This window comes from Chroicocephalus ridibundus, chromosome 22 (assembly GCF_963924245.1).
Source record: "Chroicocephalus ridibundus chromosome 22, bChrRid1.1, whole genome shotgun sequence".
NCBI lineage: Eukaryota > Metazoa > Chordata > Aves > Charadriiformes > Laridae > Chroicocephalus > Chroicocephalus ridibundus.
In genome coordinates this window covers 5,334,049-5,358,387 of record NC_086305.1, presented here as the reverse complement: position 1 = coordinate 5,358,387, position 24,339 = coordinate 5,334,049, and the positions used below count along the sequence as shown (strand labels likewise).

The 24,339-nt window shown below is 46.4% G+C and overlaps 1 protein-coding gene across 1 annotated transcript in view; it reads left to right on the top strand.

Moving 5' to 3' along the window:
- Positions 1–13,489: 13,489 nt before the first annotated feature.
- MLLT1 (MLLT1 super elongation complex subunit) overlaps positions 13,490–24,339 on the top strand; it is a 32,493-nt gene continuing 21,643 nt past the window's right edge. Inside the window, exons 1-3 of the mRNA XM_063357899.1 lie at positions 13,490–13,732; positions 16,814–16,994; positions 19,724–19,806. Of these exons, the coding sequence (XP_063213969.1) occupies positions 13,721–13,732; positions 16,814–16,994; positions 19,724–19,806 (276 nt within the window). The 5' untranslated portion in view covers positions 13,490–13,720. The remainder of the gene's footprint in view (positions 13,733–16,813; positions 16,995–19,723; positions 19,807–24,339) is intronic.

Below are 24,339 nucleotides of genomic sequence, written 5' to 3'. Positions count from 1 at the left end.
TGGGGCTGCTCTAATTATTATTATTAATTTTATTTATTGATGTATGTGGTCTTGCTCAGGAGAGCTGTGCATTAAAGCTATGGACACTGACTTGCACTGAGCCCCTTTCTTTCCCCTGTTATCTGCCAGTCACTCCCGCAGGCAGGGTGGCCAAAGCTCTCTCTGACCTAGAAAGAGCTGTTTATAAAGAGAAATCCTCCCGGGTGACAGCCCAAAAGAGGTCCTGGGGTGCTCTACCCCAGGCTCTACCCGTTCTTCAGCCCCCAGCGGCCTTTGTTCCCCCCTGCTCTGACAGTCTCCCATGGCCATGTGTGAGACTGCTCTGCTTGCCGGAAGGGCTAGCTAGTGGCAGAGCGAGGTGAGGAGCCAATACATGAGACAAACATGTCGGTACCTTTGCAAGAACAAAGAGAAGATGTAAAGCCTCAGAGAAAGACCACTGCTGTGCCGTGGGTACAGAGCGATGCTTTCCAGGCTCTCCCTACAGCGTAACAGTGAAGAAGTTGCTCTCGTGGCCACAGGACGCGCTCCTGTTCTCCAAGCCTTGCTGCATCACAGTGAGGAGTTGAACCATGTCGTGGGTCCGGGTCCTCGCACAGCCAGCGGGGATTGCCTCTGGAGAGCACCAAGAGGCTGGCAGAGTGGCTTGCTGGCTCCCTGCAATGCAGACAGACCAAAGTAATGTCATTCCAGGGACCACCAGCTTTTTGGGTCCCCATGAGTAAAGCAAAAGCACTCTGGGCTTAGCCTCCGTGGCAGCTGCCACGCAGCCCCCGTGCCATGGCCCTCCCCTGGCTGCTGCTGCCTCGTGGGTCCCTCTGCAATGGTCCCCAAAGCCACTAGATGGCAAATTTGGCTCATGAACCCTGAGCAATATTTCATCTTGGGAAAGGGATGCCTTTGCTGGGACTGAACCCCCAGACTGGATCCCCCTCCCCTCTCGTTCCCCCAGCACTGGGGTCAAACACCTCTCTGCCAGCACAGCCACCGACGAGACACCTGCACAAGGTGCAGGACAAGGGGGACTCGCAGCCCCAGCCTTTGTACGCCTGTAAGTCCCCATGTCAATGCCCATCTCCTCCTTTTTTTGCCTCTCTGTCTCTCCCACATGCCGTCACTCCTGCCTCTCCCTCCATCACCCCATCTCCCTTTCACTGACCCTCCCCATTTTGCTCCCTCTTGCTCTCCCCCCACCTCCCCCCCACACCCCCCCGGCCTCACCCCTTCCCCGGCCCATCACATTCTTCTACAGCCTATTAATAACTTCTGGGCAATTGCACTGGGTCCCTGCTGGGCTCAGCCCCGCCGCCGGCGCAGCCCCGCACAGCCACTGAGCGCGCCGGCAGCAAGTTCAAAAGTGCAGCGGGGCTTTCACAGCCCCTCTCCCCGTCAGGGGGTGGAGGAGGCCGCTGGAAAAGAATAGGCCGCGTTGCCAGGGAGCCTGGCACAGGAAAAGGGGGTCACCTTCACCTCCGACGGGACCGCCGGAGATGGACAGGTGCCAGCAGCCCCACGGGCTGGAGATGCGGGGAGAGCTGCGAAGGGATGGAGGCTGGACAAGGGCGAGGAGGGCTAATTGGCCACCTCCGGCCACTGAGCCGGTGTGATGCTTGGGGGAGAAATCCAGTGGCAAAATCCCCCGTGTGGTATGGTAATAAGGGAGGTGTCCCGGGCGCCGCTGCCTTGAGAACAATGTTGCTGCAGTTGAGTGACTGTAACAGGCCCCGATGACAGCCGGGGACGCGTTAAAAATGCCTATTCAAGCAGATCAAGACATTGAGAGGCCTCGTGGGGATCTGAAACCCTCAGGGATTTCTGGATGAAGCCAGAAGCTGAATCCCCAGCCCTGGGAACCTGGGGGGGGGGGGGGGGGGGGCGAAGAAAGAGAGAAAAGAAAAGAAACCCACAAAGCAGCAGCTTTAAAAGGGTTGCAGCGCTCGAGGCAGGGCCTCCTGCTCCAAGCTGGGCTGTAGCCCGAGAAAGCGAAGCAGCCCCGACACCGGTGTGTGACTGTGTCTGTGGTCCCTGGGGCAGCACAGGGTTACCTGGGGCCGGGGTCACACCTCCAAAAGGTTCCTGAGCTGCTGGGGTTGCTCTGTCCTTCCTGCCAGGGAGCCACGGTTCCTGCTTGTGGGGCAGTGCTGGCAAACACCCCGTAAAAACGAGCGGGGCTGTCAAAGGGACGAGTCAGGGAATCTTCTCCCTGAGCTGGAAGGTGTCCTGCGGAGATGACCAGCACTCTGAACGGGTACAGCTGGGAGCCCTCAGAGGGGGAAAGGCAACGGTGTCCCCTTCTCAACCCCCCCAGGACATGGGGAGTTTTGACGGTCCCTCCTGCACCGGGACCCTTGGCCATCCGAGTGCCTCTCCGCGTGTAACCAAAGTAACACAGGCAGGGCAGGAAGCACTGCAAACCCCGCACGCGGGGATATGAGTTAAAACCGGTCAAAATTAAACCTTTCCTTATTTTTGCCAGATGAGCCCTAACCCGCATCATTTCCCTGATTTTGGTTCACCATGTGGCTGCCTCGACCACAAGAAAAGAGGCAAGAGAAGGAGCAGGAATGAGGAAGAGGATAGAGGCTGCTGCTTTCAACTGGTGCCAGATTAAAGGGGTTGTGAAACAACAGCATCGGTTGAGCCTATTTGGTGCAATTGCAACACAAATGAAATAATAATGTTGATAACACACCAGTCCCGCAGCATCAAGGATTAATACTTACCTGTTCTGCTGCACCGAATTGCCTCCTGCTGTTACAGATTCACACTGCAGGATTTGGCTTACAGACTGGAAACTTCTCAAGGCAGAGTGATTTATCTGTAAAGGACATTGCACATTCATGGATCTACATAAATAATGCAAAAGTAATTAATAATAACCCGGGCCCTGCTCTTAACAACACCAGGAGAAGAAATTGCTTCACTGGAGTGTCTCTTACGCCTTTCGCAAAAGATCTTTATTTGTTAACTGTCTCAAAGAGAAAGGAAGATAATAGTTTTGAAACACGGAATGGATGTCGCTAGGTCCTGGGATTTTATTGCCAGCCTGGCAATTTTTATGATTGATTTAAAGAAGCCTCTGCTGGAGTCATGTTAAAACAGCATTGATTCAGTTTTGATTTTTTTTCAATTTTAATCTTCTTGGTCTGCAGTCAAAAGTTTGAAACCACGAACGCAAAGGGCTAAGAAACCCAGGAAGGAAAGAGATAAGCTCCAAGAATTATTACCTCTAAAAGTCTTGTCCTTTCAACTCCAAGTGCTACTTTTGAGGTTTGATACAGGAGTTCCAACTCAGGGGCCGGCAATTCTGTTACACCCACCTCACAACTGCTAGGAAAGCTGTTTCTTTTTTTTTTTTTTTTTTTTCACTGTTTTGCCTACATCCTTGCTATCCACTTCTCGTACAGACAAAATTAGCCGTCGGTACATAAACCAATGCCAGGATTTTCCAGCTATTGATGGCTGTTCCGGACAGACGAAAGGTATCAGGTCCTGCTTAGCTGGAAGTCGTATTTCAGTGAATAATCTGTCACCGTGTTTGCAGCAGTCAGGGTCTTGAGGTCCCCTGCCCGTGTTTTTCTGTATGAGCTCACACGGTGGCTGCACACATAATCAGCCAGTTTTGACCAGCCATCGCAGAGGAGATAGGGGTAAAAGTTGCTTCTCAGTGAGGAGAAGCACGGCCATTACACGGCCAAATAAATCAGTTGATAAAAAATGTTTTTTAATCAAAAGACCAAGTGATGTCTTCAGCTGTTTCTATGATTTCCATGATTTCCTTCCACCCAGTAAGACATTCTCACTGCTGTTTCCAGAAGGAAAACAAGCAGTTCGCATTTGTCTGGCAAAGTGGTTCAAATAACTTCAGTTCTCTAGTAATGGCTGCTATCGAAATACCTAAAATGGAAGGATCAACGTTTCTGTGCCTTCACATTACGGCTCAGAACGTGGTTTCAATTAGGACTGTTCTCCACTTTTTATTTGTTCACTTCCTATGAACATTCAGTCACTTGGGTCCCGATTCACGAGCTCACTGAAACACACGTTTTTTTATAAATGTGTTTAAACATAAAACGGAATCATGGTGTTCTCCTGAAATGGCACACTTAGTTTCAGTGTCTCAAGTATTTAACAAAAGGCAAAGATCCATCTCAAATCCTGAAGTGTTCACCAAAAGCAACATTCAGTTGTGCATCGGGTTATAAAATTCACAATCTGCAATCGATGCTGCATTGATTTAGATAGGCCTTCCATAAGAGACCAGCTGCCTCAGTTCACTAAAATGCTCAAGCATATGTTTAATTTTAAGAATATGAATAATTCCATTGATGTCAATGGCACTTGCTTACACTTAAGAATATATTTTGCTGGGCTAGAGCCAGAAATAGTGCCATGTAATGCCAATAAAGTGCAAACTGCAATATTTCTCTAAGTGCTTTCTGGGACCAATTTAAAAACTAATCAATGGAGACCTGTAATGTGAAAATGCAAAAATTAATATATGTGAGATTTTGCTGTTTACTATCCTAACATTGCCAAGTATTAACATCCACCAGAACGCTGCCAAGTGCAATCAAAACCAAATCTGCGAAACAGAGCAAAAATGGCAACAAGTTGAATTTGTTATTCACCATGAATCATCCTATCAGACTTAAAGATTTACTCATGTAACATTAACATTTACGATCCTTACAGAAAGACATGCATGTAAAGACAGGGTCTGACCCCGTTTGTACCATCCCCAACGCGTACTAACTCTACCCAGCCCAGAGAGACACTCCAGTTTGAAGTGGATGCTTAAAAGAGAGAAGAGGATCTGCTCTGTAACAGCAGAAACGTGCCTTGGACAAGGATGACTTTTGATGACCAAAATGTCACGGAGCAAAGGGCCGCTAAAAACATGATTTTGCTCTGCTGCTTGCTGCGCCGTACCTCCCACAAAACTCCATGAATTGCCCTCTTATGAGGAACCGATGAAAATTTGCAGGCACCAAACACTCTAGCAATTTGTATTTATTCTTATAGCTTTACGCATCATAAGTACAACAGTACTGACGTTGCCAGTGACCTGCATGGACTTGGGACATTCCCCTTGCTCCCCTACGATGGTATCGGTGTATAAATAGCTATATATCCGTATGCAAATGATTGCTGTTTTCAAGCTGTTCATGAGTGACCTTATACACTGCCCATACGGTACAGTAATATGTTTTCCGCATATGTCAGATGTTTCATGACACATTTCACGCATATATTTAAAATAGATTTCATAGCATATAAAAATACGCAGGCAGTGGAAGAAAATGGCCTGCATCTGCAATGTTTACATAATGCATTTCAAAACTGCATGAAACGCGTCCAAATTGATTGTATTCTTCATCTATCTAAAATATTGATGGCATATAAAATGTATGTGTAATGGATTCACTCATGAGCATGCATTACATGCCTTGTTTTGATGCCTGAGTAACAAAGGGAAAGAATTTGTTACAGCTCTGCCTCCACGGTGGAGCTACAGAGACAATTCGCAATTCTCCCTGTGTTGGTCGAAACGGTATTTGTCGCATGTGTACGTCGCTTTATATTCCAACCTGACTCCCTCGAAACTGCCTTAACTGGGCCTTTATGCAACAAAATCAAGCCCCAAGGTGTTTGAGAGGTGCCACACTGCTGAGATATGGCTTTGCTGCAATCAGGTGCTCTATTGTCTCACAGGTAGCGATACCAGCCACAAGGATTAAGTTTCAGTGGGACAAATTTCAGGGCAGTAGGGCCAGCCAAATTCCCTGAGTCACAGGCAAGTTTGCATAGCCCATACTGCAGCGCGGGGGATTATCTGAACTGCTATCGTACCTGAGCTAGATAGATCAGAGGTGGTTTGCATACATTTACACACGTGGCAACCCCACCTCCGGTTGCTGTACAGATAGGTGAAAACTCATTTTGTATCATTCCATCAAAACAGCTCAGTTTTGCTGGAATTTGTCGTGAGAACAGCTGACCCAGAATCCACAATAAAATCAGGAATTCATGCTAATTCGAATCTTACATGCTCCGAAACGCTGCTCCGCCGGCTCTGGGATGTCTCACAATCTGCTCTGAGTATAGAGAGGATCAAACCACGAGGCTGGGTATCTGCTGATGTTGGAGGTGGCCAGTTGCTCTGAAAACCACCATTATTTTTTTTACTGGGGGCTGTAAATAGCAGAAACAGTGGTCCCAAAAGGAAAAGGCATCACACAATGTGAGCCAGAGCTCAGGATGCTCAGAAACATGGCAAGCGTGAGCGCGCAGCCACTGGACTGCTACGTTAGAGCCCCAGGAAACTCCAAACACTGGGAATGCCTTGGGAGAAGTTATATCTAAGTGTATTTGTCTGGGATGGTAATTCCTACTTGCTTTTTGGATTCTTTTTGATACAGAAAACAATTCAGAGCAGGCTTTTTGGTACTGGTCAGACTCCCCTACTGAACTCCTCCTGTCATGTCCTATTTTTCAAGCTATTTTCTCCCCCATCTGGTATGTTTCAGTGGCCTGAAGGTTATCCTGCCTAGGGTGACAGTCACCAGCCCTCTCTCTGAGCATGCAGATGAGCACCTTTCAATGACTTTGGCATCGACCAAAAGAAGCCCCATGCAAAGCAGACACAAATTTCGGCAGTGAATCTCACTGCCACCTATTGTACCGTGATTGTGTTTGCTCCAACGGGCACATAGGGTGCCTGGGCCCGTCTTCTCCAGCCTGCACTTCTGCCAGCAGCTGGTATTCAGTGTTGGACAAATCCAGGCTGTGAAATGCTCGTCACGGCAGGTCCAGCCGGTGGGTTTGGCACAACACATCCAGTTACATCACTTGGCCAAAGCTGACCTCTTGTCTGTAGAGTACAAGAGAAAGGTGCTGTCATCCGACAGCTGCTCAATAGCCAGGCGAAACGAATTGATAGGTGTCGATTCAGGCTGCGGTGGACCAGTAGCTACATTATAATGCCAACCTCACCTTTGGTGTTAATGAGGCCCCTTCATTAACAGCCTTGAGCAGAGGGGTCAAGGACTGAATAGAGACAGACTCCTTTCTCACCCAGAAAGCTGGTCCTTCTCATTCAGAATTGAAGCACGTTGGCGGGGCAGTTTGAGGACGCTTGCGCTGCCCATGCTGCATCTGCAAGGGACGTGATGTATTTGTGACTATTCATCTGTCTCTTTTCACCAGCACTAAATACACAGAAAGAATAAAATAAATTCTCATTGTGTTCCCGCTTACTAAGAAAATTTTCCCTTCTTCCTTCTGGTTTGGAGGGCTATTGTACATTAAAAGCCTTTTGCATTTTTCAGTAGCTATAGTATGCTATAATTTAGATTTTCCTTAGGCACAAAAGGACTTAGTTAAGCTAAACTGTATTGCAGTGTGGGTTTTTTTCTACTAAGTCCTTCATTGATAAGTGAACTAAAGAATTTCCAAGCTGTCCGTAATTTTTCCCAGATGCAGCTAGTAGTTGTTAAGAGTATCTTTTTGGCAATCAGAGTTTTTGGCTATTAAAAATCTGGACTTTTGCTATACTATCCTGGTGTTAAATATGTGCTGTGAATACTGTAGCGTGGAGTGTGAATTGGAGAAGGAGGGCAAGGCAGAGAACAGGCAAAGCAAAAATCATTTTTAGAGAATAAATATTGCTAGGATGAACAGCTGATACAAACGAACACACTTCCCTGCAGGGATCCCGATGCCGATTAGCAAACCAGGAGCCCTGCTACACCAGCACGAGCATCGCTGCAGAGCTAACTCCCTCCTTCTCACTCACAGCTTCTCTCTCTGTCGCTACCTGCCCTGTTTTCTCCCTGGCAGCCAGCACGGACAAGCCCTGCCGTGAGCCTGTGCCACCAGCTGAAGACAACAAAGGCCACAGCCAGCCATACACAAACCCAGCTTCCCTCAGCACCACCAAACTCTCTTGGCTTCAGGTTCAGGACGTTTTCTGAGGCTGCAAGTAAGGACTGTTGTTGGCAAAGCCATGGTAAGTACCAGGAGAAAGATATCTGTCCCTTATTACCTAAACTATCACCATTTCCTTGTTTCAACTGCAGGTATGTTCATCTTGGAAATGCCGCGGAGTATTTGGCACATCGGATGTGCTTCACGAGAGTAGATCAAGATCACTATAATCATTTTGCAGCTGGTAAGAGAAGGCGATGAAGTGACTTGCACAAGTCCAGGAGAGAACTTAGTGGTCTTTCCTCTCAGTCATGTTGCATACGGACACAAAGTGGAGGCATGTATTTTCTGAGAGAAACCCTGCTCAAATGCCAGATTTGTGTCTGAATCTTTAGATCCACGGGACTATTAGGAGATCGTCATTTTTCTACGCTGCCTGACTCTTTAAGTGCTGGAGACAGCTCTGCTTGTTGGCTGGCTGGTGTCCAAGCCCCTCAAAGCACAGACTGACCACAAAACTCATGGTCTTCAGTTCAGTGGTAAAAGGGAAGATGCAACCAAATGAGTAATGAGAAAATAATAATGAATGACAACAAACACTGAAACAAACTTGTTTCTCCAGGGATAGGAAGCGCAATCCGCAAACTTACAGATGATATAAATTGATGATGGGAGTCTTATAGCAGACATACAGCCAACCATGCCAAGGAGTGACGCTAAGCCTACAGGAAAGTACTTTTAAGCCTACAGGAAAGTACTTTTGCTGCAATATGAGAGATGGTGGTTGGGGGCTGGCGAGTAAGAAATTTGGGCATCTTGGGTTGCATGGCAATTGGGATCATCGTCTGAGGGGTTGTGTGTGTTTTTGGGGGTTCATTGTTGTGTTCCCACAGAGAGGGGGGGCTGAGGAGAAGGAAGGAGAGGTGCAGTTGTGATGGCTCTTGCCTGCTCCCCAGGCAGAGCCTCGGAAAAGCTCTGGGGGTCCGTCACAGCTCAGCGCCTGCCGGCCAGTCCTCTCCCAGGAGGTGTCTGTGGATGTCCCAGCGTGGGCTGCGCTGTCCCAACTCGCACTTGACATGACTTTCCCCACCGAAGCACTAGGACTCGTCCCTTTCCAAAGATCCCAGTTGTTGCCTCCTTCGCTTATGCTCCCCAAGACCAGCGAGGTTTGGCCTGTACAGCAGCCATGGCGTGCACAGGCAGGAACGAAAAAGATGTGTTGCACCTTCCCCAGACTGTAGATTAGCTTGTGCTGGCAGAAACACCCCAAAAATCTTTCCCATCCCTGGGCTTACCTGGCCCAGGCAGGGACAAGTGCAGTGCAAAGTCTTTTTTCCACTTTATTTTCCACCATCCACGACTCTCAGGGGACAGAACCAGCCCTTGGCGTAGCCTTCTACCATGGGCCAAGCCAGATTAAACACACACCTTTCAGTCCAGGGCAGAGATCTTTGAAGCAAGACTCTGGAAAGAAAAATAAAAAGCCCAAACAAAAATTAGGGAGAGCTGTCATGTTTCATTTGCATATTTGAATATGCAAATAAGATCTGTTTCTTATCCATTGGCACTGGCCCTACTGTAGATGGCAGCAACACAGCAGATCTCTGCCAGCATACAGTGCCACAAAGAAAGACGCTAATTGGATTTGCAGACGCTTATTGCAGAACCCAGAAGTTGCTGGAATAGATATAAAGAAACAGGAGCTCAGCCCACGGCTGCCTTGGGTGCGAAGGCGCTCAGCTGACAGCTTGTTAGCTTGAGATGGCCCTGCGAAATTAGAAGTTTGGAGGAGCCTGGATGGCTGCTGGCTACACCTTCCCCAGCACTACCCAGCACCTGAAACTCGCAACACGCTCCCATGGAGCCTGGCAAATTTTCTACCCTCGGCTGTGGGGTTTTTTTCAGAACTTGAAAAGCAAATCGGGGCTAAGCTTGATCATTCCTTGGGCTGGAAACTGTTCAGAACTGGGAACTACTAGTGGAGCAAAGGCTGGTTATAGGAATTTCTCTCCTTCAGTATTTTTGCAGTTGAATGCAAGGAGCTACCCCAGCACATTCTAAATTAAACCACTCGCACTACTTGTCCTAGCACAGAGCCCTGGGGTGCTGGCTTGGAGCAGGCGTCGACCTAATGAAACGCTTACTCTGAATGGGGCACCCCAACTTCTCCAGTATAGTTTAATGGCCATGCACTTAGTCTGAGGTGCCACGGAAGCTGAGGTGCCTGACTCAGGGTTTCCCATCCCTGACGGGGAAGTTCTTGCTCAGATCCCACCCCAGGTGGGAGCAGCTGGAAGCTGGAGGAGCGACTTGTGTCCAAACCAGCAGAAGTACACGTGGTTGTGCTGAAGTGGGAGCGCAGTCCAGGACCTGCACTGGGAAAGCACAAAAAAAAAACATTAGCACCAGGCTGGACAAAACTAAAGGCACAGAAAAATTGTCGCCCATGGGAATTAAAATAAAAAGCAAATTCTAATGATGTTTCAGAGGAAGTAACAGACAATTTTTTCAGGAAAGGGAAAAGTTCAGGGTCTCGTGTGTCTGAGCAACATCTCTTGCACAAGGAGGAAATTCAACAGAGCAAGAGTGGAGTTAAACTTGGGAAAGACGGAGACATTTCCAGAAAAGGTTCAGGCCTGGGAGCATGTAACCCCCAAGGACTGCGATGAGGCTGTGAGTGAATAGCCAGGACTGAGAGTTAGAAAATAAAAGATTTAGACCTAAGAGTCATGTGCATGGGAATAATGTCTACAATTAAAGATATCAATGAGAACTCCCAGAGAAAGAGGCCCTGTCTCAATGGAGAAGAAAAGAGACTGTCCAAGGAGATGTCTCTTGGGACTGCATCAGACAGAAACATAGAAAATTAAAACTGGGGCACTTAAAAGAACCCAAATCAGGCTCTTTTTTGTTGTTGTTGTTGTTAACTGAAGCGATTAAGCATTTTGCTTTACTAATATCCTCTATCAGGTTGATGAGGTAAACTGGCTCTTTAGAATGATTTGGGAACCGATTAATCCTTGCCTGTGGCTATCAGTTAGCGACACACACAGCGTTATTGGCTAACACGCATTTTTCTGCTGCCTTGCAGAGATCAACAAACCATTCTCAAACAAGAAAGTTGCACGGAGGAAAAAAAAATAAAAATAAATTCTGCCTTGCATCGAAAATTTGCGCAGAAACAGTCACAAATTGCACTTGCAGCGGCAGTCCCGCGGTAATTTAAGGCTGGCAAAATTGAGCGCGATAACTTGTCATGTGGAGCTCTAAGAAAAGGTAAACAAAACCCCACTTTTGAGATGCAAATGCCACGCTCGGAGTCGGCGGCGGTGCTGAGAAAACCGCCTTTGCGGGGCGGGCGGCTTTTACCGCTGCCCCCGCCGCAGCCGGGACAGTGACCTCCGGGCCCGTCCCCCGGCTGAGCCCGCGGCCGATAACCACCGCTCCACTGAAGGAATCCCCGCGCCCATTTGCATTGCAAATACCCCCCCGCTACAGACCAGAAAACGAGATATTGTTTCCCCTGCCGCGAAGGGCCCTCTCCCCGCCGCGGTCTCCCCCATGGCGGCGCGGCCGGGGAAGGCGGCGGGCGGCCCGCGGGGCCCGGAGCGGCGGCGGCCGGAGGGGGCTGAGGGGAGAGCGGGGGGGAAAGGCGGGAACGTGAGAGGAACTGCGGGGGAACGAGGGAAGGTGGGGGACAAAGAGGAGAAATGAGGGAGAGCGAGGGGGAAAATGGGAGAAACTGAGGGGGAAACGAGGGGAGACCGAGGAGGGAACGGAACCTGAGAGAAAATGGGTGAGACTGAGGGGAAAAACGAGATGAACAGAGAAAAATGGGAGAAACTGAGGGGAAAATGAGAGACTGAGGGGGAAACTGAACCTGAGAGAAAATGGGGGAGACTGAGGGGAAAAACGAGATGAACAGAGAAAAATGAGAGAAAGTGAGGAGAAAATGAGAGACTGAGGGAGAAACTGAACCTGAGAGAAAATGGGGGAGACTGAGGGGAAAAACGAGATGAACAGAGAAAAATGAGAGAAACTGAGGGGAAAATGAGAGACTGAGGGAGAAACTGAACCTGAGAGAAAATGGGGGAGACTGAGGGAAAAATTAGATAAACAGAGAAAAATGAGAGGAACTGAGGGCAAAATAAGGGCAACCAAGGGGGAAACTGAACCTGAGAGAAAATAGGGAGGACTAAGGGGTAAAACGAGATAAACCGAGAAAAATGAGAGAAACTGGGGGAAAAATGAGGCAGACTGAGGGGGGGAAACTGAACCTGAGAGAAAATAGGGGAGACTGAGGGGAAAAATTAGATGAACAGAGAAAAATGAGAGAAACTGAGGGAAAAGTGAGGGAGACTGAGGAGGGAATGAAACTGAGGGAAAATGAGAGAAACTGAGGGAAAGTGAGGGAGACTGAGGGAAAAATGAGATGATCGGAGCAAAATGAGAGGGAAATATGGGAGAGTGAGGGGGGAATGAGGGAGACTGAGAGAAACGTGTGAGACTGAGGGGAAGGAGAGAAACAGAAAGGAAATGAGGGAGACCAAGGGAAAAATGAGACAAACAGAAAAAATGCGAGACTGGGGGGAAAATTGAGGGAGACTGAGGGAAAAATGAGAGAAACGGAGGTAAAAATGTTGGAGACTGAAGGGGAAAAATGAGAGAAATGGAAAGAAAATGAGGGAGACTGAGGGCAGTTGAGAGGAAACGAGGGAGAGCAAGGGAAAAATGAGGGAGAGCAAGGGAGAATGAAGGAAAGCGAGGGGAAATGAAGGAGAACAGGAGAAAATGAGAGAAACCGAGGAGAAATGAGGGATAAAGAGGGGGAAAAGGAGGCGGGGGGCATTGGGGGGAAAATGACGGACAGCGAGGGGAAAAATGAGACTGAGGGGAGATGCGGGTGGAGAGATGGAGGGAAAATGGGAAGGAGGGAGGGAGGCTGAGGGCGAACAAGGAGAACCGAGGGTGAGCAGTGCCACCAGCTCCCTCCCTCCCTAGCCATTCCGGACCGCCGTGCCCGCTGTACTGGGAGCTGCGGTTTCCCTTGTTCTCATTTGTGTAGGAAATTAATAAACGGGTGAGATTCGCTGCCGCCTGCGGCGGGGAAGCGCGGGCCGAGGGAGGGGAAAAGGGGCGGGTTAGTGCAGCCGGGAGCGCACAAGGCCCAAGCGCTCGGTGCCGGCCGTGCTGAGCCGTCCTGGGAGACCGGGCACAGGCCCGGGAAGGGGCCGCGGGCCCGAACCCGGCCACGCCGCAGCGCCGCGCCCGCCGCGGGGCGGGGGGAGGTGGCGAGGCCCCGCTCCCTCCCACCACCCGCTTGACCCAGCGCGGGCCCCGCCCCTGAGCCCGCCCCTCGGCAGCCCGCCCGCCGCCGATTGGGCACGGCGGCTGCCCGTTAGGCGGAGGCGGGGAAGGCCGGCGGCTCCCGGGCGGAAGCCCCGCCTCCCGGCGTGAAGCGAGGCAGCTATTGGCGGCGGGCGGGTGCCTCTCTGGTGGCGTCGGTTTCCGGTTCCGCGGGGCGGGCGCCGGGGGGGTGGCGGGGCTGCTGCCTGTGAGTGACACACAATGAGGCGAGCAGCGGCGGCGGGGCCGTGAGGGGCCGCGACCGAAGAGGCGGCGGCAGAGGCTGAGGCGGCGGGGAGGGGGTGGGGGGGGACGGACGGAGAGCGGCTTCGCTCGTAGAGGGGGGGAAGAGAGGGGGGGAAAGAGACACCCCCCCCCGCCGACTGGCCAGCGAAACCGCTGCGGCGGGAGCGAGCGAGCGGGGCCCGCGGTGCTGCGCCCAGCCATGGACAATCAGGTGAGGGGAGCGGCGGCGCCCGCGCCGCCGGGGGGGTGGGGCCCCTCGGCGCCGCCCCTCCCCCCCGCGCGGGGGACACGCGTGGGGAGGGGCTGGGGTCCCCCTGCACCGGGGGGGGTGAGGGTGCATGCGGGGGGGGGCCACCCCCGTCCTGGAGGAGAGGGGGGTTGATTCCCCCCGGTGGTGTTGGGGGGCATCGCCCCCCCTTCGGGGAGGCACACCCCCTCCCCACGCCCCCTTTTTTGGGGGTTGGGGGGGTTGTTCAGCCCTCGCCCCTTCATGGGCGTCCGCGCTGCAGCCTCGCCCGCGGCGGGGGGTGGCAGCAGCATTTCCCGCAAATTCCTGCCTGGGCTTATTTACGGGGAGGGGTGGTGCCGGCGTTGCTACCCCCATCAGCCGCGGTGCAAAGGGTTAATGCCACCGAGAGAGTTATTACCGCTGCGGGGAGGCGGTGGGAAGCCGCCCGGTAGCGGCCGGGTGGCTGCGGTGCTGCAGCAGGCAGGGATGGATGCTGGAAGTTTACCTGAGGTGATCCAGAGCAGGCTGGCTCAGGCCTTTTGTGTGCGAGTGCGTGCGAGCTGGTAACAGGTTACCTACAAGCCTTAGGTTCAGGAGGTGAGCCCCGCTATCCTTTGAATAATCGTCCAAAGGAGAGCGAATGGAAGCTGGTTATGGCTTTCAGGCAATTAGCACATCAAACAAAAAAAAAAAAACCCAGAGCAGCCTTCAGAATGTTTATTGAGAAGTTGAAAAGCAGAGTCCTTTGTATTATTACAAATTGTTTGAATAGGATCCTGATTTCCCTTTGTTGAGAGACACGCTTGGAAAAAAAAAACCCTCCATTTTCAGTGGAGCAACTTTGCATGTTTGTTATGTTAGGAGATCTTATTTTCAAATGTGTTTCAACTTCTGGCTTAATTCATAGCGATTGTTAATTGGACCGATATGCGAGGAGTATAGCAAGTACAACTTTCACTCTCAGTTAAACAGTTCTCTTTTATGTTTAATTTTGTTCTCTTCTACACAGTCCCATCTGTTTCTCAGCTAAAATTTCTCAGCCGTTTCAACTAGAAAGGCAAATTCTCTAGACTGACAGTCATTTGCACTTCTCTGGAGAGGGGTAGTAGCTGGCAACAGTAGCACAATTTAAAGGGTAATTATGGAATCGATAACGTGAAGCTGGTGAACAGACTGGCTCAGTTGATGTGAATGCTTGCGTGAACACTGTGGGAAGTATCCCAGATAAAGCAGGCCTGCAAGCACCCTCCTATGTGAGCTTGGGATTTAGGCAGACTGTCTCCACATAATGCTCTTCCACCATAGGAGAGATTGCCCTGCTTCAACTGAAACACACCTTGTCTTTTTTTCTTATTCCTTAATACGACATGAAAGAACAGACGGCTATGTACCTTCATTTTTAGCGCAGGAGCGAGGTGGAGCCAGTGTAGATAAGCCCTAAAGCGCAGAACGGGAAAAAATGGCCTGCCAAGAGAACTTGCAGAGGAAGGTAACACATAGAAATGTGGTAGTAATACAGGTGAAGGAATTAATTAGACGAGTTTGTCCCTGAGTCTTAGAATTGATGTGTTGGATGGCAGCTGAAGGTATTTTACTATAAAGATAATTGCCTGAAAGAGTGTGTTAAGGCTTATAGTTGAAATTAGAACTGGACTGCAATTTGGGAGGTCGAGCTTTGATGCTTGGGGCTCTGTAGACCTCCTGTGTGATCTTTTTACAAAGGAAAGAATACTGAGATTGAGTGACTTACTCTTTCTCAGTAGGTATTAACCGTGCTCTGAAAATCACTTTCCCATACAACGTCAGGTTGGATACGCGAAGTATTTTTTGAGCATTAATCACGGTCATACTCCTCGTTGCAGTTCCTCGATGGGAAAATGAGGATAATACTTTTCCTAAACATCTGTCTAGAGCTTGCGAAGCTTTCTCTTTCCATGTTCATTGTCTAACATCATGCCCTGGGTTTGGCTCTGTGTCCACCTGTAATATAGGAAATGACAAATAATGTTGCCTCTCCCAATGGTAATTGAGAACTGCCAGAAAGGACAAGACGCTTATTTTCAAGCCTTAGGTTAAGAAAGGGGTAAGGACTAAAAACTGCCCCATTTTTATAACTTCCAGTTGCTGAAGCTGGATTTTGTTGGGTTTAGTTTGAGAGTGCTGTGCTGCTGGTCTAGTTTGTATAACATATACATACAAAATTAGTAAGTAGTCGGATACCTCAGGTGTTATTCCCCGTCTCTACAAATCTTGCCCTAAGATTTGCTTGCTTTAACTTGTGTCTGAGTCACGTTTTCCTTTCCTCTCTTACATCTGTTTAATTCATTTGCTTTCTTCTGTCTGTGAAGTCTGCAGTATTGTGTGGATCTTCACAATTAATTTAATCTATTTTTTAAGACATTTAATGGGATTTTTGTGCTTTGAATGAGACATTGAATGCAGCTTCTCTGTTAACCTATGATTGGAGTAGGATTCGGGAGTGCAAATCAGAATTAGGTTGTTTTAGTGTTGGATATTGTGCCGGCATGCTGTATGTTTCGACTTGGTCTTTGAAAGTGCGTTAATAAAATACATTTAAAAGAATACAAGGAGCATCATCTCTGTATTCTAATGGATTACATATTCCAGAGAATGTCATAAACCATCAATTCATGATCTAATTTTTCCTGTTTTAAGTTTTCTGTCAGTACTGTGAATTCTGTAAGCTGTGAACATCAAGTTCTGTCTCTGACACTTTCTAGAAATAAAGATTCTGCAATTAGGACTTTGCTGACAATTTAGTTGATAAGTGAGGCAGATAAACCTATCCCTCTTCTGAAGCTGTTTTCTCTGCAATGCTAATATTAGGAAGAAGATAGGTATGAAATGGTGCTAGGAGCTATTTTTATGATACCTTTTCTGTTGACAACACTGTAGTTTTCAGAATTAGACTAATCTCTCTGTGGAGGCTGTTGTATTCCTCCCCTGCGGTGATCTAGCGTCTTCTGTCTGTGGGGCTCAGCATTATGCGTAACATGTAAGCCGTTTCATTTTGCTTATGGTCTTACCTCTGTCCTAAAACAGTGCACGGTTCAAGTAAAATTGGAGCTGGGGCACCGAGCCCAACTGCGGAAAAAGCCCACCACTGAAGGGTTCACTCATGACTGGATGGTGTTTGTCCGTGGTCCAGAGCAGTGTGACATCCAGCATTTTGTGGAAAGGGTGGTCTTCCGGCTACATGAGAGCTTCCCAAAACCCAAGCGAGGTGAGTGTAATTTTGAAGATGCATTATTAGGTTTTCTCTCTATGTAAGAGCATTGTGCAAGTCTAGGTTGTCTTGGACTGTCGCTTTTCTGTAAAATACCTCCTTAAAGAGGAGCAAAATGTACATTGTGTGCACATCAGCTTTAACCTTTACCGTCTTTGTCTGAGGAAGGTCAGGGAGAATGGGACCTTTCTCCTGATGAAAGGGCTGGAGGTGAGATCCTTTCTCCTCTTATTTAAGCATTAGTACATGCAGGTTCTCAAGATGCTTAGTGACAGCAGAAGATAATTCATGTTCTGAAATGGGAAAGATGGGTTTGATTTGTTAATATTTGCCAAGAAAAGCTGGAAGCGTGTGATTGCTAAGATGCTCAAGTACTGGGCTTGTATACATAGTGGAGTATGTAGAGTTTTGCATTGGTTATTAAGTAGCCATCAGGATTCCTACAATTTCTGGTCTCAGGTGCCAGTTCAGGTAGTGTGGGAACCCAGCAGAAATCAACGATGCCAAAGGGGTGATGGTCTGTTTGCCCCTGGCTGTATGTTCCAGCTGCAAGCACTGTGCAGTCAGCATGGTTGGGGAGAGTATACGACTTGTACTGTTATTTTCTGTTGGATCTGTTCTTTGCTCTTTCTGACTGTGCAGCAACATGAACCTTATTCTTGGCACAGGGCAGCAGGAACGCATGGTTGAGGTAGAGGAGCAGGAATTGCCCTTTTCGGCAGCAGCGCAGAGTTAGATCTGCTTAAGATTGTGTAACTGCATCTGTGGTGTTACTGTTATGTAGTGTTACAAGGAATGCTGGCTGCTGAAGAGTATTGCTGTAAATTACTTCGTGATGCGCATTCTTCGAAATATTTCTTTGGAAGACTTCTGGTCACACAGGATGTCTTAGGACTACCAGCTACATTGGTTCTTTGTGAGAGTCCACAGCGGAAAGTAACTCAAAGGTGTTCAGCTTGTAAGGGTGTGATTCTAGTCTGTACGTTAATGATACCTCCTTCGAATTGATGTAGTAAAACTGATGTATGATAAACAAGTGCAGTACTGAGCTGAAAGCTAATTTATAGAATAAAAGTTACAATCTGCTGTGCTACAGTTCTTGTCATCTGGTGTAATTACTTTATTACAAACAACTGTGTTGGGATAGTACGTGGTCTTTGCTCAGTTGGTTGCCATATCACCTACCTTTAAAGAGACGTTTTTTTCCGATCTCTAGGTTTTGCATGCTTTCCTAAGCTTGCTCATAATGCCAGCTTGCTTTTGACCAAAGTGTGTCTGGGTTGTACATAAATGGTATGGCAGATGCATACTATTTCTAGATTTGTTTGAAGGATTTCTTCAGATGATTCGCTCTTACTTGGAGCAAAATCTACTGGTGAAGGTAGGCTTGTGCTGCTAGCAGATTGCCTGTGTAGTAATTTTAATTTGTTAGAATAGAGCGGCAAAGGAACAAAGGCTGCTTGGCAGATAGTCTTAAGATTCCTGCTGCCATATTGGCTCTGTTCTTTGGTTTTGGGTTTTTTCCCCTAAATGATGGGGTTCTTGTATGAAATTCAAGTTAAAGCAAGTCTAGAGATTTTGATTATTTTTAGGTGTGCTTTTTATTCACAGTTGAATTTTGAGTACTGCTTTCTAGCACCTTAATGATGGTAAGAGTGCTTAGAGCTGGGGATAACATATCTACATTAAAGGAAAATAATTTGTGTGCTTTTTAGGTTTGAGGTACTGTTTCCTAGTCATATTAATTACTTGGAATTCTTCAGAGAAAGTAAAAAGATTTGCACTGAATTACTCTAATTACTTAATTGACTTTATTTACATATATTGTAGTGCCTATAAATTGTATGCAAGTGCATCCGGTTCCTGAGAGGGAGAATATCTGTATTGGTCTCGTGTTTCTTCTGGCAGCTGCTGTGTATAACTATGTCACGGCCAAACAAATGATTCTAGAATCCTTCGAGTCGGCTATCACTCTAGTGAAATGCAGTGGTAGATGGTAGGAAGGATTCAGTCTCATGATGATACAACAGGTAGCGGCATGGGGGAACTGAGGCAGGAAGCACGTAGATTAATTTCTTAGAAGTGATAAACTTTTGTAGTCGGTGTTTCTGCAGTAGGCAGCACTGTGACCTTAGCGGCAAACTGTGTAACCTTTCTCCATTTCCTTGTGCGTGCAATAAATAGCAGCGCTTACCTGCCCTTCAGGTTTGTTACCAGGTTTGGAGGAAGCAGCTTGTAGTGTGGCTGTTACGTAATTGCGAAGATTGAGTGTCGCAGGAGAGCATTTCAAGGGGAAAAAAAATAATCCGCTCATGGATTTTGATTAATAAATATTGGCATCAAAGTAAATTTTACCTTTCCGTCCTGTTTAAATTTCCACCTTTTGGGTCTTTGCCTTTTTTTGCAAGACAGCTTTAACCGTCAGTTTGCATTGTTGTGGAACAGCACAGAAATGTAATTGTATCTCACTGCAAAAGGGGGCGAAGAATCTCCCAGAGACTCTGGCAAGGAGTGTTTTATGTTTCCTTTCCATGGGAGGAGCTAAGAACAGATTTTCACGTTCTTAACTAAGCCCATGACCACCATCTTACTTTGTTTTTTCACAAAGACCAGTGTTTTAAATGTGTCCTGAGTTGTCGGAGGCCCATTTCCATCTTGCATCTCCTTTTCGACTCAGATTAAGTTGCATTATTTTCAAAATTGACATTTGTCTGTTCTCTTTTCAGTGTGCAAGGAGCCCCCTTACAAAGTGGAGGAGTCTGGCTACGCAGGCTTCATTATGCCCATTGAAGTACACTTCAAAAATAAGGTAGAATCTGATTTCTGGTCTTCTAATTGTTTTGAGCTGTGCCAGAGCCTGAAACTGCCTGACAGAAAGACTCTAAATTATGTGACTGTTTTATGTGTGTGTTTTTTATTAGTCTAATAAATAGAATTTAACTGGGAGTTGAAGCTCCTGCCAGACTTCAAAAGAAAGCTTTTGGCAGAAATGGAATTGTATAGAAAGGTAATATCAGGACAGTGTGATGGTCCTAGAGATTCTGAACAGAGATTGTACCGCTCGTAACAAGCTTCTCTAGCACGGATAATATTAAAGCAGTTTAAAATATTTTATGCAAGTAGGGAAGTAAATAAACATAAAACAGTGATTTTATAAACATTTGTAAATACTGTGTTGACTGGCAATACATTAAAGATCCATTTTTTTATTTGCCATCTTATTAAATTAACTGTACAGGTATAAAATTTGTATAGGCCCAAGATAAACATTTGCTTGTATGGGACAAGTATTTACAGCTATGTTAAAAAATATTGTTGTTCTGATTCAGTACTATTCCAAAAAGAAAACACTAAATATTTTAAATCTTAAGATGCATTGCCAACAAGTATATGAAAGTTAAAATTTGGGATTTATTACTTGCTTTAAGTCTTGCCACAGAGGTCACACGCTACATGACTTGAAGGAGGTTATGAAAATAGGGATTTGGGCGCTTGTGTTCTTACTTACTCAGTTTCAGTTAAATTGTTTTGTTAAACATGAATACTGAATCTTCCTGGTTTTGATTACTACTTAAATAAAAAAAACATAATGTTCTGCCTATTATCCCTAAGAGGGAACATAGATAAAGTAAAATTTGACCACTATAATGTATGCTCTCGCCCCATCCCCCTCAACCCTTCATGCGTAAGCCATTACCCCAGGTTTTGTTGACAGCAGACCACAACCTAATTCTATTTAGCTTCCCAGCATCCTTTCCACTGTACCTCCCGCAGACGTATCTGTCGTTTCTTCCTCACCCCATTCTAGCGCAATCTTCTCTCCTGGCAGTGTCACTTGGGTATAATTAGCGTTTTAGTTTGTTTTTTGGCCTACCACACTGCTCTTGCCCCACTTCTTTACGAGTCTGAGTAATAAGCCAAATAATGGGACTGAACCGCAAGACGACTTGTCTTCTAAACCTGGGAACGTTTTGCCCGCAACTTTCTTTTGGGTGGGTGGAGTAAGCCAAAAGGATGTGAAGAGAAATGGCAGTTAGAGAGTAGGGGATAAAAGTTGTTGATAGAAGCAGCTTTTTTGGCAAACTCTGAAAACTGCAACTTGACTGCAAAAAAACCCTCAAAAGCTTAAAAGTAGTTTGACTTCTGGTGGCTTTTCTGAGGTTTTGGATGGAAATCAGGAAACTCTTCATCTGCACTGTGTGTTGGCTTAATTCAGGTTCAAAGTCTACCTTTACGTTCCTGACCAAAAATGTCAACTTCTCCATGCTGATTTCTTGTAAGGGCAATCTCTAACGACTGTGATGGGTGAATTGTGCTTTGTTTCTACCGTTACCTTTTATTTTTTGGTGCTTTCTTCACCCAGTCTCTTCTCACACTTGCCTTTTCCCTGTAGGTCTCTGATGGCTTAGCCTTTCACAGATCGTCAGATCTTTCTTTCTTTCTTGTTTCTGCCTCTCCTGCATTTTTTTGTAGGTGCATTTGTTTGCATTGACTGTTGTCTGCATTTGTATGTTTTCTTTCTCTCCATCCCTTATATTCCCATGCTCCTCACAGAATACAGACCGGGCAGCTTTTCTGAATATAACTTGGTTTCACACCCACTGGGGTCATCACTTCTCATTGTTTCTATAAACATGTGACTGCATGGTTGCTCTTTCTAGCATTAGGGATAGGATAGCTTTTATAAATAAGGGAAATAGGTGGTCTCAGTTCTGAGTGGAAACAATGGAAGTAGCAGTTAATTTAGAGAAGGCAGTTTGGTTTTGGCGTTTAGGTCTTCAGAAACACGAAAAATAAATAGGAGAACAGGTTTATTTGCAGACTTGTTCTCAAAACTGCAGATCTTAAAAATACTTACCTTTGCCCTGTTTTTTAGATTTATGCATTATGGAGAAGTTCTTTTCCACTTCTAAGTTGATTGAATTGACTAATTAAGGAGTTTTCAGACAGCGCTTCCCATTATTAAATTGGGGCAAGCGATGGTTGAGGGAAAGTGTGATAGCTTCCGTCTTCCAGCACGTCATTTGAACAGAGACATTTTCCCAGGTTCAAGTATGAACTTGAAATAAGTGAGCTATACTGAAGTTGTATGAAATTTGCTTTTACTACTTAAAAGTAATTCTTTCCATCCTTGTGTCAGCAAATGTTGTATTCTCTGCACATTTGGAAGTTAAGCATGGTACTTGGGATTGCTGGAAGCTTAGAAGTTGCCTGATGATGTGCAGAATTTGGCTCCTCTGACCACTCTTGCCCGGTGATAATGCCATCTTGAAATACCAAGAGCTATGATTTTCAGTAAGTGGAGTTGAAGGAAATATGAGAGGTGAATACTTCTGCAAAAATAGAAATGCAAAGATGAAAGATAAGCAAAAACTGGGATCTTGTAGAAATTAAAAAGATTGGTAAAGAGGAGGAGGAATGGCAAAGGCTTAGCATACAGCCCTTTTTCTCCTGATTAAAGAATGTGGCATTAAAGCACCAAATAAATAAGTCTTTACTACTTTGAGACCATATGTTCACTCTGATCTCTGGAAACCTGTTGACACTGGTGGGGATCAGCTGTTGTGCATGGACCATATATTGTTTTGAATTTGCCTGGATTGATTACAGCATTTGGGACTCATCCTTGAATAACTCTTTTCAAGTGGATGTTAAGGATTGATTCTGGGAGTGGGTAGAAAACGCTGTTTCATAGGTGGCTGGGCAGGAGTCGGGTGGGTCTTTCTGGCCATATGCTGCCTACATTCTAGCACGTTTTTGTTGATGTGTGTCCTCTCAGTTGAAACAAGAGTTGCAAAGGCTTTGGGATTTGTTTATCGATGCATGTTTAGCTTTGTAAAGGTGAGAAGAAAAAGGATTTAAAGAGGGAGTGAACTAATCTGTGGAGGTTGATCTTTGCCATGGTTGGCTGAAATTTTTTTTTCCACAGTTTAAGCCTCTTAGCCGTTTCCTTTCCCTGTTCTAATTTGTTACTCGGATGATAAATAGTGGTTGTCAGAGCCAGTGTACTCTTTGCTTTGGCTAAAGAAACATGGGCCTGTTCACTGCTAAGGAACAGTTTTACTAAAGATGACTTAAGAATGTTTTTAATGAACTGCACCAGGATTTTTTTTTTTTAGGCAAGTTTGCATAAAACTGCCCATTAACTCTTTGTGTTGGACTACTCTTTTTTTTTTTTTTTTTTTTATTGTTGTTGTTGTCTGGAGTAGGAGAGTCAGGGCTCTTGGCCCCACTGAAGCTTTTGGTGCTTTTCTGTCAAACAGGGAAGTGTCAGCAGAGGATTATAAAAGGTGCAAGAGCCTATTCTTATCCTCTACAGACATAGTTATGCCCTGTTGGCATGTGTTTGTCCTTCCTGTGCTGTAATTCACTTTCTCAGTAAGTAGGTGCTTTGTGCTTTCTCAGGCTTGTTATTTGAATTACAGAATATATTTCAAATATTGCAGTGAACCTGGGCAGTTTGTGTGTCTGAGCTTTCTAGAGAGTTGCAGTGGTCTACACGGCCCCCGGGACTTGCAGCCTCATGTGGCATTGGTGGCCTGCTAGAGCCTTTGCCTCTGTAACTGAACCTGAAAAACAAATGGCAGGGTCTCAGCAGGTTGAATGATAAAGCTTTTGAAAGCACAGTTGACTAATGCTAGTGGATCATTTGGGATTGTTGGACTGAAAACGTTAGTAGGCTATTTTTGTTTTAAAATCCTTTGTGTTCCTTCCTGTAATGAGGGCTGCTGTTAGTGGCTTTTGGTGCTTGAATCAATACAAACTGGGTACAATAAATGCATTGCTGTTTTTCTACTGCTCTTCCCCTTCCCTCTCCCCCACTCAATTTCAACAGTCTTGAGGCTTTTTTTCATGGCCTCATTGTTGTCTCCAAATACATCTCTTATACAGTGGCATATGTTGTAATCTGGAGGCTGTAACGCAGGTATGACTTTGGTATTCATCCCCTGTTACGTTTTTTGCATCCTAATCAAATTAGATCAATCCCCCACCCCCTGCAACAAAAGCTAAAGGTCTAGTATACTTTCATGCTATTCCAATATAGGGCAGATGATATTAATGCAACACGGATAAGATGTTGTATTAAAGTCTCTTTAAAGATACTACCTTGCAATTTCAATGCTAGAGATAAAAGATTTCCAGTATTTACATAATGGATACATGTAACTTGGGCTTTTTCTATTAGCGAAAAGGGAGATAGGCAAAGAAAGCAGAGAAATCTGTTTGATTTTTTCCAGTTAGGTTCAAAATAAAAACATGCATATTTTACCCCTTCTGTAAAATCTATAGGTGTGACATATAAAATACATAGAAAAATATTGGAGAAGGGAAAAAATAGTTG